The sequence below is a fragment of the Numenius arquata genome, chromosome Z (assembly GCF_964106895.1).
Source record: "Numenius arquata chromosome Z, bNumArq3.hap1.1, whole genome shotgun sequence".
Taxonomy (NCBI): Eukaryota; Metazoa; Chordata; class Aves; order Charadriiformes; family Scolopacidae; genus Numenius; species Numenius arquata.
Window position 1 is genome coordinate 86,761 of NC_133616.1, and position 12,230 is coordinate 98,990.

Below are 12,230 nucleotides of genomic sequence, written 5' to 3' on the forward strand. Positions count from 1 at the left end.
CCCACCGTGCGGCTGTGGACGTGGCACCCACCATCAGGAGCCTCATCACCTGCCCCGTCCCTTCCCGGGGAGCCAAGAGCACATAGAGCAGATGGATGTGAGGTCCGTGTGCCTCCATCAGTAGTACCCTCTTGGATTAACCTCTCTTGTTAACCTTTTCACAAAAATAATAATTTAATAATACACAGAAATACTATGGGGGACCCCCCCCAGCAGAGAAGGATCCAGGTACAATAGACACACGTTATCAACTGTGACTCATTCATTCGTCTGAGAGAACCTTTCCTTCTGGAGGAAGAAATCCCATAATAAAAATTTGTGTTTGAGCATCAGGAAACACCTCTCCATTTTAAAATACCTTTCCACGTTTCATATATCCCATGACAAAAGGAACTATTATTGCGGTTCACGGCAGGAAAATATTAATGGGTTTTAAATGCTGTTACCACAATAACACTCTTTAATTTCCTTCCTTTACATTTTAGACAACTATGACTGTTCTATCAGCAAGGCAGATTTTATGGAAATAAAAAGGGATAAAAGAAAAATGGTGTGCCTTTCATCATTTTCTTTGTAGCCTTCCTGTCGTTAGAGACAGCTGTAATACATGTACAGAACAAACAATGGTTCCGGCGTATCACCGGTGTAATAACAGGGCACCATCGCTAAGGAATACTCTGTAAATGTTGAAGATGCCGAATAGACTGATCTCCAGTGCTTCCAACCCGCAGCCAGGGCAGGCGCTCGGCAAATAACCTGAAAATTGGCTCTCTGCAGCAGCAGCTCCCCGAAGAACTGAAGACATTTTTCAGAAAAGAGCTCCACAGCTTCACACGGGCTGAACAATATGAAATAATAAACATCTATTTAATAAGGCGCAGTTTGAGATATTTGATACTGTTTGTGCTGCATTTTAGGAAGCCCCGGACCTGGGCAGCGGGAGCTGAACTAAAGCCATCGCCTGTTGCACCTTCAGTGTCTGTCAGCGCGGCATCAGCCATCACATCTCCTGCGATTTTTGTGCTGGAGGGGTTCGATATATTGGGAATTCAAATGGGAAGCATTTCTGTTTCTGAATTCTGGGGAAGTGTTGCTGCCCAGGCAGAGGCAGCCCCAGCTGGGGCCCTGGGCAGGGACACCTCCCACCAGATCAAGTTGCTCCAAGCCCCCTCCAACCTGGCCTTGAACCCCTCCAGGGATGGGGCAGCCACAGCTTCTCTGGGCAACCCGGGCCAGTGCCCTGCACCGTGCTCCCCTTCTGCTGGGAGGGCAGTTCCAGACTCTGCGGTGGCTTCCACGTGTGCCCTGTGTCCATCCCCAAGCACGAGGCAGTGGCATGAAGAGCCAAAAACCATCTGTGTGGGGAAGGGCTCGGGGAGCAGGTTGAGCTGCTCCGTGAGGGGTTCATGGTAGGGAAAGGGGGTCCCCACCGTGCCCGCAGCCCCTTCCCTGCACAGCTCTGAGCGCATGGGGGCCGTTTTCAGCTGAGCTCTGAGAAAGCAGCCAACCAGAATGAAAAGCCAAACAGCTTCCACCAAAGTCTGGGCTTCTACTCCCAGCTGCTAGTTAAAAACATACTGCTCGTGCTGGAGCAGCTTCATCTTTCCCCCCCAAAAAAAAACAAATAGTCTGGAGGCCTTGCCAGGACAGAGGCATTTGCTTTAAATTGCTTTTTCCTCTTCTCCAGTGACACAATGCGCAGTATTTCACCCCAACAGCCAGGGCAGCGCTCTTCCTGGGGGACGTCGATGTCTGACAGCACGTGGGCCCAGGTGAACCTGCCACCACCGCTCCCCGGATCGATGGAGCGCTCCGACTCATTAATGAGCCGGGAGATCTGCCAATTACATCCTCGATCCGCCCCGACTCCAAGGGGAAGCTGCAGCCCAGAGGGGGAGCGGGCAACGGAAGAGAGATGCCGTATTTGTAGAAAAGGGGAAGCACCTCGATGCATGAAACACGTAAGATCTTAACTCGCTGCTTTTCCCTCGCCAGCCCCGTCTGTAACCTGAGGAAACACGTGCACAGTTTATCCCTCACCCAAGGGGTGCGTGTAAAACTCTGCCTGAAGCACAACGAGCAGAAACATACACAAATTTAACCTGAGGCTGGCTCGTGCCCTTGCTGCAAATCATAAATTGGTGATAAACAGATGGATGGGACAGAACAGAAGCCAGTTCAGCTGGAGGGAACCTACAAGGACCACCTGGTCCAGCTGCCTGACCACTTCAGGGCTGACCAAAAGCTAAAGCGTGTTGTTAAGGGCATTGTCCAAATGCCTCTTCAATACTGCCAGCCTTGGGGCACCCACCACCCCTCCAGGAAGCCTGTCCCAGAGCCTGACCACCCTCTTGGTAAAGAAATGCTTCCTCGTGTCCAGTCTGAACCCCCCTGGTGAGCTCCGAACCATTCCCAGGCGTCCTGCCCCTGGATCCCAGGGAGAAGAGCTCAGCACCTCCCTCTCCAGGTCCCTCCTCAGGAGGCTGCAGAGCCATGAGGAGGCCCCTCAGCCTCCTTCTCTCCAAACCAGACCAAGGCAGGGTCCTCAGCTGCTCCTCACAGGACCTGCCTTCCTGCCCCTTCAGGGCTTGGCTGTCCGCCTCTGGACACGCTAAAGGACCTTCACATCCTTCTTAAAGTCTAATGACAACGCTACATGCTATAGTTAGGAAAACCCACAGCTCACAGTTCCCAACGTCTGAACCCGTTCCTTCTCTGTTGCCTCTATCCTGTTGACATGGAATTGTCTCTTGCCTTGTCACGGGCAGCACTGAGGAGTCTCGCTCCGTCTCCTTTGTACCCTTCCCACAGCGGCGGGAACTCTTCAGATTTGTGTAAGATTTACCATTATGGCATCCGGTCCTACCAGCTGAGAAAAAAAGTGATTATCACAACAGAGAAAGTAAATTCAACCCACATATTTAAGTGCTGCGTCATTTTATTAACCCTTGTTTCCTCAACACAAGAAAAAATTCCCATAATAGTGCGCTGAATTTGCTGTTTGGGTTATGTCCAAAACCCCACTCTCAAAGTTAGAGTTGACTGTGACTGCACTGGGGGAGGGGGACAGGAATAAACTGATTTCAGCAATATGGGGAGGGGCGGGGGGGGGGATAATAATAATAAAAAGTGTCTTACTACACATAAACTGTCTCCAAAAATTAAATTATTTTTTCTTAACTGTGGTGGCACACTTCTGGGAAGACTGCATTAAGGACACCTAAATTATTCTGACACGCCATTTGTTATACTCAATTTTATTTCCACACAATTTGACACAAAATAAGCCATTTTTATAATACAGTTTGTCATGAAAACTGCTTAGTAGTACACAAAAGAAGTAATATTACTTGGAAAAATTCAGCAGTTGTCTGCTTTCAGCACGAGCAGTTACCACAGAAGAGGTGCCATTATTGTATAATAGTGTGTTTCTGTAGAGGTAAGGGATTATAGAAGAAACAGAACTCCATAGGAGAAGAGCCTCACGCTGTTCCTTATCAAAGCTATGAACCAAAGCAAGCGAGGAAAACAAGTTCTGCTTTGCCGAAGGGACAACATTGACATTTGAAGCCAAGGGAAAAATCCAGAATTTCATAGAAGAGAGTTATCAGGTAAATTTTAAAATGAAAACCCACTTTTGTGTTTAACACTATTCAGGTGTCACATGACAAGAGAACAACACATTCTCAAACCTGGAATACGAATTATGTCTTAGTGGTAATATTTTTTCAGGACACTACTGTGCTAGTCATTCAGTAATTTACAAGTGTTAATAAAGCCCCATCAAATCTCTGTCAGGTGTGTTTCGCGGCTGGGGACACAGAGGCAGAAAGGTCAACAGCTCCAACTCCACAAACACACACCCTCCCTCAGAATCAAAACCCAGGCCATCAGGTTCTTTTGTCTTCACCACAAAGGAGCCAGTTTCAAACTGAGGGAAAACGCTCCAAGTTTCCATTTCTCAGTTCTTAACGAGAAAGATTCTCGTTGATTTTTGTCAGATCGTAGCCAAACAACTTTCTTCAGGCATAAGTCTGAGTAAGCTCCTACAACTCACTACCTCTTCCATCCCATATGCTGTGTCCTACAAATACTGATAAAAACAGTTTGTGTGGTTGTGAAAAGAGAGGGCGCTGACAGAGATTAAAAATAATCAAGAAAAAAAATATAAAAATGGACAAACAGGAGGGAGAAAGCGTGCTGAGATGCAGCTCCGCTCCAGAAACCCTGCCCCACACGTCAGGGAGCGCCAGAAGCTGCTTCAGCGCGTGGCAGAGAGTGTCTTCAGCAAAAGGGGAACTGAAAGCAGCGTCTGTTTAAGATAGTAAATATGCCGTTATATAAATAACCAACAGCCAAAAGCTCTACTCATTAGTTGTACGGTTTATTTAGACAAGACAAAAGCTTGTATACTTTTGTAACTGTTTACAGAAATGAAAACATCTGAAATATATTAGGTTCCCCCCACCCCATATATTTAATTCTTGGAAAAGTGTCTTTTTTGTTTGTTTGTTTAAGATTCCCGTTTCAGCAGCACATAGGCTCCCATTACTGCCAGAAGAGCATACTGCAAAAGAAAATTGAGAATAAACTGATTATAATTTATCTTCACAGAAGCACACTGAAATTACAAATCGTTCAGTATGCCCTGTCCGACATCACACCTTCACACTCGGAGAGCTGCGTTCCTATGGAACTACAGGAACATTTTAATGCGATTATATGAACTGCAAATAGACATCGCAACTGCATCCACTTAACTTATGACATTCCTATAAATTACATGTTTTCAAACGATTACAGATCCCAAGTTCTACTGGGTAACAGACGAGCTAAAATAAGCACGAAAACACAGCTCATTTTAGATTAGGTAACAAAGCACAGAAACCAGTTTATTATCGTGCATTCTTCCATGCAAGACTCTTACTACCTTTACTTGCTATTTTAGAGTTTTCAATTTAAGTATTCAAAATGCCTGCATACGTACCTTAAATTTTGGATAATCGTTCATTATTATAGTGACCATACCAACATAAGGCAAAAATCTGTAATTGACAAAACAGATTAATGTAAAACTGAGTCTCAAATATTACATGGAAATGCTTCAATGTTACTCTGTCTCGAATATTTTAGATAATGGATTTCAGAGAAAAAAAAATAATCAGACAGTAAGAGCTTTAAAGACAATATGTACTTAATGAAAATTTGGGAGCAAGATCTCTCAGATTTCCCTCTCCTCCCACGCTTCATCTTGCTGCATATTATTTATAGCATTAAAAATATACATGGATCCAGAACTGGCAAGTTCAAGAAATACCACTGCAGAAGCACCAACTGCAGAACTGACTTAAATTCTAAATCTTCTGGTTTAGTTAACAGAACAGACGTTTTGCGTTACTCACCCTCTTGCTCTTCCAACAACATCCTTCTTCTCTAACCAGTTCTGACCTTCTTTGTACAAGCCTCTATCATCAACTTCGTTATTATCACCTTTCGTCAGGAATTTGATGTTCCCATTTTCTCTAGAAGGCAATGAGGTGATGAACTAAATACCACTTAATTTTAAAACCTCAACTAATATCTACAAAGCACAAGGAAGATGAGAAGTGCTACGAGATTAGATAAGAATGTTTACTTCCAGCCCAGCTTATTTAACAAACACCATTAAATCATCGACACCACAGCCTTTACTGACACAGTCAATAGATTTTAACAAGAAGTGTTTTTTAAAACACTCCTAGAACGTCACTTGATGTAATCAACTATACAGTGAACACCAAAGCGGTATCGCCATCAGAGCAGGCACCAAACTTCCTCGACAAAAGCAGTACGTGTCCCTCCGGGAAAGAACCCAGCCCTCTGCATTGTCCACAGAACAGAAATTTAACTCGGAAATACTGAATAATACACTACTAAGATTTTTTTTTTTTTTTTTTTTAATTGTGGAATAAGATCCTGTGAAGTCATCACACACTAGAGAATGAATTCGACTGAATTTGAATCACAAATTTCAGATGAGGTAGATCCTAAAAGCCTTCCCTTAGGGAAGAAAGTGATATAACAATGCAACGCTCCAGGGAATTTTCTTCTAAGTTCTACACACTTGTTTAACTCTTAGCAATCACACTTATGTCAAAATAAAGCTTTGTCCTCCTTGTGACTGAAATAAATATTGAAGAGCATCTAAAGCAGCTGCAAATCTGCATCAAATTCAGTATTTTGTCACTACCGCTGCCGACAGTTTTAGGTCACTCATTAATTGTTATTGTTAAACAATATGGTGAGTTCCAGGCAAAACCTCACTGACGTTTGATGTGGCAAATAAAAAAAATACATGTAACCACATAACCTTTCCCTGCTGCTCCAAATGAACAAAATATCTTGCAGTACTTTTTGAACATGACATAATTTAACCCCTGCTGATAGAAAACCTTCCAGATTTCGCTCCCTGTCAAGCGTTCAGCACATGCACAGGGGATACCTGCAAGGCTTCGGCTCGACACTCCCATTTAAATAAAGTTACTAAGTTTGCAGTCTTCAAAATGATTCTGCTTGAGAAGCTGCTAATTGCAAGTAATGTTATTAAGAAACAAGGAGTTTTTATGAAGACAAATTAAGTATCAAAACGAAAAGAGGTAATTCAAAAGAGGTAATTCTTGGATATACGTATGTGTTTCAAAAAAGCGTTGAAAAATGGATACCCCTCCACAGATAAACACCTTCAGTTCATGGCCAGGACTTCTGAGGAGCGCATAAGTCAAGGCTTGCATCTCCAGGTCAGCTTCTTGCTGTGCGTAATTAGCAGTAGAACTGCCTCTCTTTCAGAAGAAGCTGTACCAGGCACATGCAATAAAGGTAGAACCAAGTAATCTCCCTGCTGCTTTTCAGCATCAATTGTTGTTGGCTTTGTGTCTATTAGTCACAAAAAGAGTAAGAACCTCTTATTTCATTCTGAGTCAAATCTCTCCTCTGGAAAACTTCAGTTAGCAAAGACCACACACTTGTCAGACTCCATCTATAGCTCTGACCCCGAATCTCCACCTCCCATCAGAGATTTGCTTTTAGAAGTAGCTATTTCTCATAGCCAAAATCCCAATTCTACACAAGTCAGTACAGAAGTGGACTCTGCTGCCATCCATATCGCTACCGTTGGCAAAATAACCTGTACAGCTGGTGTTACTGGACTCCTCTTTGGCACCGGTTTACCTACATCAAACCTGAGCAGCTTCCCTGAGGGACAGGAGCCGGGGTCTCAAGAAGCCGTGCCACACACTGGGGACAAATGTGGATCACACCCTAGAGATGAGTTTTACCGTACAGCACATCCTCACTGGCTTTCTTCATAAAATACTACCAAATTAAAATGTTAGTGAAAGTCACAGTGAAAGAAACTATGTTTAAAAACAAGGAAAATGCCAAGTTGCATTACTTTTCATGTATTTTGATTACTCTGTGAACTATTGGAATGTCTCTGCCTTCAACTTTAAAAACAACTATTTCACCAGCTCTGATTGGGTCATCGTGGAAGTTTGTTAAGAACAACAGATCTCCCCTGTGAAACGCTGGTTCCATGCTGCCACTACAAACAAAAAGAAAGAGAGAGTTTATTAGCATTACGGCAAATGAAAGAACCACCATGAAAATGAAGAACATTTAATCCTCACCATAAACTCACAATTTTAACTGAAATCTATAGCTTCACCCCTTCAGTAACACCACAAAGACACTTAACACAGGCCAAGCCCCAGCAAGTCCCAAGCTGAGCCGGCCGATAGAAAGCTTCCTCACTGCCCCAGTGAAAGGAAGAAATAAGCAGATAATTTACTGATAAAAGGAGGTTTACTGTAATACAATTTTAAAATACAAACACATATGGTAAAAACAAAAATAAGAAAATAAATTAACAAATAGACCAGAAACTGTTTGATGGCTTCTGGAAGTGCAACACTCATTTTCTTCAGCAGAGCACGGAAACGTCACAGGAATACATGTACTTCTGTGAAAGCAGAACTATTTTTTGGGAATCCTAACACCTACACAGGGATTACTATCCCTGGGCTGCAATATGTATATGCTTGAGTAATATCTGTTAATTAAGCGAACAAAACTAGATTTTCAAAGGCTTCACATATCTACTGCTTCTACAAATTTCAGTGAAAAGCTAGACTGCAATTACACAAGCAACCTTTGCTAAGTGTCCAAAAACAGAGTTAGAAAATAAGCGTTTGAGCACCTAAAGTAGGTAAGATTTCAAACTCCAAATCTGCCCAAGGGGGAAGGGGAGGAGACAGAGAACAAAACAATATTTGGCCTTTAACAAAGAAGGCTTTACATTGACTCACCTGAGCACCACAACAATAGGGCTTTCACTTCCAGTGATGACGATCAGCCCTTTCCATATCATGAGGGCAGAAGACACTATCATCGCAAAATTTAAGACTTGGTAATACAGCTATAGAAAACAAAAAAAATTGTTTTTAAAAGTTACTGTGTCGTACTTAGAAGCACAACGTAGAATTTCAACCCAAATGCAACAATGAATCCTACCCCAGGCATGTGGACTTTCACGCTACAATCGTACTCCAGCAGAAGCCTGATGGAACCGACCGTGGACACCCCAACCCCCCGACCCACACTGTGGCACACGGTCCCAATCCCACGTGTGCCCAATCCCGGCTCAGTCCCTCTGGGCGACACACACCTTTGTTACTGCGCGAAGCCAGAGAGCTCTCTGGCAAAGACTTCTAAAACACAGACAGTTACATGGCAATTGATGACACTTCCCTGACTCCTACCTGAGCTCATAAGTATTCAAAACACACATAAGAAATATCACAACATAACATTTTTGTTTAAAAAGAGGCCCTGTGGGGGTAGAAGGGAGACAACAAAGGATAATTTCCTGCTGTTGTCAGGCAGCAATTTCTTATGAGGAAAATCTTTTATTGATTTCACTAACTTTCTGCTCCCAGATTCTATGCTTTGCCAGCCACTGCACCAGTGGATACATTTTCTTCATGCTACCTCTTTTTTTTTTTTTTAATTTTTCCTGGCAGCATACAAAGACACTCTGGTGGAAAACGGCCCTGCCCATCTCCATTTACCATCTGGCCCTCTGATGTAAGACACAGAACCAGGGATTTCTGGACCATCATTCTAGTTTGACAGTATATATGCTGGGATTTCCAGGTGTATGGCCCACTTAACTTCACATTCGTGAAATCGTGAAAATCTGCTCTGAAACGCTGGGTCTTTTTAACTGATTGATAAATATTAAAAGAAAAGCAAACCACAGCAAGGAACTGTCACAGCCTGGAAATCGGAAGGTCTGTCACCCGTCTTATAGTCTCCCTTCCAACCGGTTATTTGCATAATCACGTAGTAACGATAAAGACCTCTACTTTGAGCTACAACAGTTCAAAATTACCCGTTTGCTTCCACGTGCTCCGGAAGGAAGCCGACCACTGACACTAACCTAAAAACACGGATTCCCAGCTTTACGCCCGAGGTCTGTGGCGGAGCGGCCTCACCGGCAGCAGGCGCGGAGAGCCCGGCCGGCCCCGGCGGCTCGCAGGCTCCGGACCCCCGGGCGGCCTCCGCACCCCGGCCCGGCCCTCGACCCGCACGCCCCGGGACCCCCCGCTACCTGCCGCTTGTTCATGCGCCGCAGGTCCCCGAAGAGATCCATGGCGGCCCGCGGGAAGGGCCGCCCCGCCCGGACGACTCCTCAGGAGGTGGCGGCGGGTACCAGTGGCAGCCCCGGCGCCGAGCGCGAGCCGCAACGGCTGCCGGCCTAGGGGAACAGACACCGCTCTGCTGCCCGGGAGTTGTAGTCTCCCGCCGCCGCCGCCCCGCCCACGCTCCGCTGCCTCTGCGGCCGCCGGGACTACAACTCCCAGTATGCACCGCGGCAAGGGGCCCTGAGGGCGAGGCCCCTTGCCTGCTGCCCCTGGAGGTGCCCGACCAGTTTGCTGTCCGGGGGGACTCCCGGTGGGCGCCGAGACCCCGCGATAGGACGAATCGAGCAAGACTCGCCTGCGGACCCGCATAACGGTGGCATCGGCCCCCCGAGTCGCCATCGCTTTGGGTCAGGCGGCCGCACGCCAGCTCTCCCCGCCGCCGGTGCTGCGTGTGCGCGGCCCATTGGCGGGCGGGGCGGGAGGGGGGGGGCGAAGGGAGGGGAGCGCCGGGGGCGGGGCCAAGAGGTGAGAGGCGTGGCCAGACGTGAGGGGCGGGGCCATCGGGGAGGGGCGGGGCCGGGGCCCCCAAGAAGCCGGGTGTCATTATCTGCGCTTGAGCAGATTGATGAGTGTTCAGGAGTAATTACTGCGATGGAGACGGATGCTTTGTGGAATTGAGATTTTGGTTAAAAAGGTGTGGGACGCAGTTAGCTTTTCTTTAAGGTCTGAGATGTTTGATAGATTCTTGCACAGCAAAAGGCCTTCTGCGGTTCCCCTGCGGCGGGTTTGTCATACCATGCTATTAGAGTTTATTTATTTTTTTTTCAAACAGAGGTTTTCTCCATTGTGAAATCTGTTTTTTTGGTTTGGCTTTTTTTTTTTTTTTTTAAAGGACAAATAAAGATTAAAAATGGTGGTTGGGACAAAATGATTGGGAAGTGCAATCCATGTAGGGGAGACGAACAAATGCCGATCTCTTGTAGGGGGCGGTTCCCCACGAAATCTGGAGCCACGTGCCGTTTTTCATGCTTTTTCTGGGACGGGTTGGGTCCTTTTGCAGAGCCTGACGGCCTCGCTGCGGCTCCGGAGTCACAAGACGAACGGCCGCAAATCAACAGATGGGTTTGCATCCCGGACCGGAGCTCAGGTGGTGAGACCCGGCTGTGTGCGGAGCAGAGGCGGTGCGGGTGGTCTGGTGGAGCAGGACGGCCCCGTCGCGGCGAGGCCTCGGAGGACGGAGGCCGCCGAGTTGTCCCTTGGCAGGGGGCTGCGCTCCTTCGCCCAAGGCACAAACCCACGCTTCCTTGTGAGGCCGCAGCACCTCTGCCCGTCCATTGCCCGTTGGCCGTTGTGCCAAAGCCTGGGAAACACTGCTACTCACACGTTGTTCAGGGGAAACACACTAGGAATGCGCATTTTGTCCTTTTCCGGGGACGCCAGGAATCACCCACACTTCCCTCGGTGTCTTCGTTATTTCACCCTCTGGATGATTTAGATTATTAAAGGTTACACGTATTTCGAAATCTTCCCGCACTCTGGATGTTTGGCTTCAATATTTGTACAGCGGATCTTCTGCAGCTCCGCAGCTAGAAATTATGCTAATTTTTCAGTACGCAGAAAAATGTAGCTCTTGACATTCCGGCTGATTTGCCAGACCTTCGCAAGCGCCCAGGCGCCAGTGCTGCCCCGGTGTGCAATGTTTGAATCCCAGCTCTTTGTTTTCAGAGAGGTTGGTCGTGGGCAAACAATGAGCACCCGGCACCGGAGCTGGGGAATGAGGGTTAATTGGCCACGCCAGAGCCGTGCGTTTGCAGCCGCCCAGAGAAAAACGGAAGAAACGCCGCGACTGAGTGCCCCAGCGAGCGCCCCTTTGTCCCAAACACATTTGGAGCGGTTCTGCTTCCCCGTTGCCGTCGCTCCACGGGCTGTTAGAGCAGCCAGGGATGTCCAGAAGCGACAGGGTGACACTCACACCCACGCCACTCTCCTCGGGATAATTTTTATACTTGGGGCAGCTGCCTCCGGGGACAGGTAAGTGGAAATCAGCCCCTTTGCTCTGGGAGAAGCTTCTGCTGAATCGGCCAAGCAACGGCGCTGGGAGGTAAAAGATGTGTCAGAGGAGGGGTCTGTCTCAGGGGAAAAGGACCAAAGTTCGAACGGCAGCAGCAACTTGGGCATTCACTGAACACGTCACCCTGGGCCCCGCTGCTCTGGAAGCGGCGCTGGCCCACGTGCAGGCAGCAGACAGCGCTGCTCGCCGCCCTCTTGGCCAGCCCCAGTCTGATTTTCTCTTACCATGAGCAGGATCGGGATCCTGACACCCCCTCCCGTTACTTTTAGCCAGAGGAGCCCTGCAGGACCAGGTGTCTCCGTCTTCAGATGTTGTCACTCCGCGTGTGCTCCCAACACGGCAGAGCTGAGCAAAGCTGCCGGGGGCTCCGCACCGGACCCCAGGCCTGATTCTCCTCAGTTTCTCAGAAAAATCAGTCTCTGAACATTACAGCATTCGCCGAGCCACAAAGCCGAGCTGACGATATGGGCCGGGAACCT

The 12,230-nt window shown here is 47.2% G+C and overlaps 1 protein-coding gene across 1 annotated transcript; it reads right to left on the reverse strand.

The window, feature by feature from the left end:
• Positions 1 to 4,364: 4,364 nt before the first annotated feature.
• LOC141477111 (signal peptidase complex catalytic subunit SEC11C) lies at positions 4,365 to 9,767 on the reverse strand. Its single transcript, XM_074166176.1, has 6 exons — positions 9,647 to 9,767; positions 8,343 to 8,452; positions 7,430 to 7,579; positions 5,403 to 5,522; positions 4,988 to 5,045; positions 4,365 to 4,567 (listed from the first exon to the last, which is right to left on the reverse strand). Exons 1-6 carry the CDS (start codon positions 9,686 to 9,688, stop codon positions 4,514 to 4,516), a joined length of 534 nt encoding a protein of 177 aa, XP_074022277.1. The 5' UTR covers positions 9,689 to 9,767; the 3' UTR covers positions 4,365 to 4,513.
• Positions 9,768 to 12,230: the final 2,463 nt, after the last annotated feature.

What these genes read in the sequence shown, in the direction of transcription:
- LOC141477111 (XM_074166176.1), bottom strand. Translation starts at nt 9,688, where the DNA reads ATGGATCTCTTCGGGGACCTGCGGCGCATGAACAAGCGGCAG. An exon ending in CCTATTGTTGTGGTGCTCAG is followed by an intron (nt 7,580 to 8,342) that starts GTGAGTCAATGT and finishes TTTTGTTTGTAG; the next exon opens with TGGCAGCATGGAACCAGCGT. An exon ending in GTAATCAAAATACATGAAAA is followed by an intron (nt 5,523 to 7,429) that starts GTAATGCAACTT and finishes ATTGCCTTCTAG; the next exon opens with AGAAAATGGGAACATCAAAT.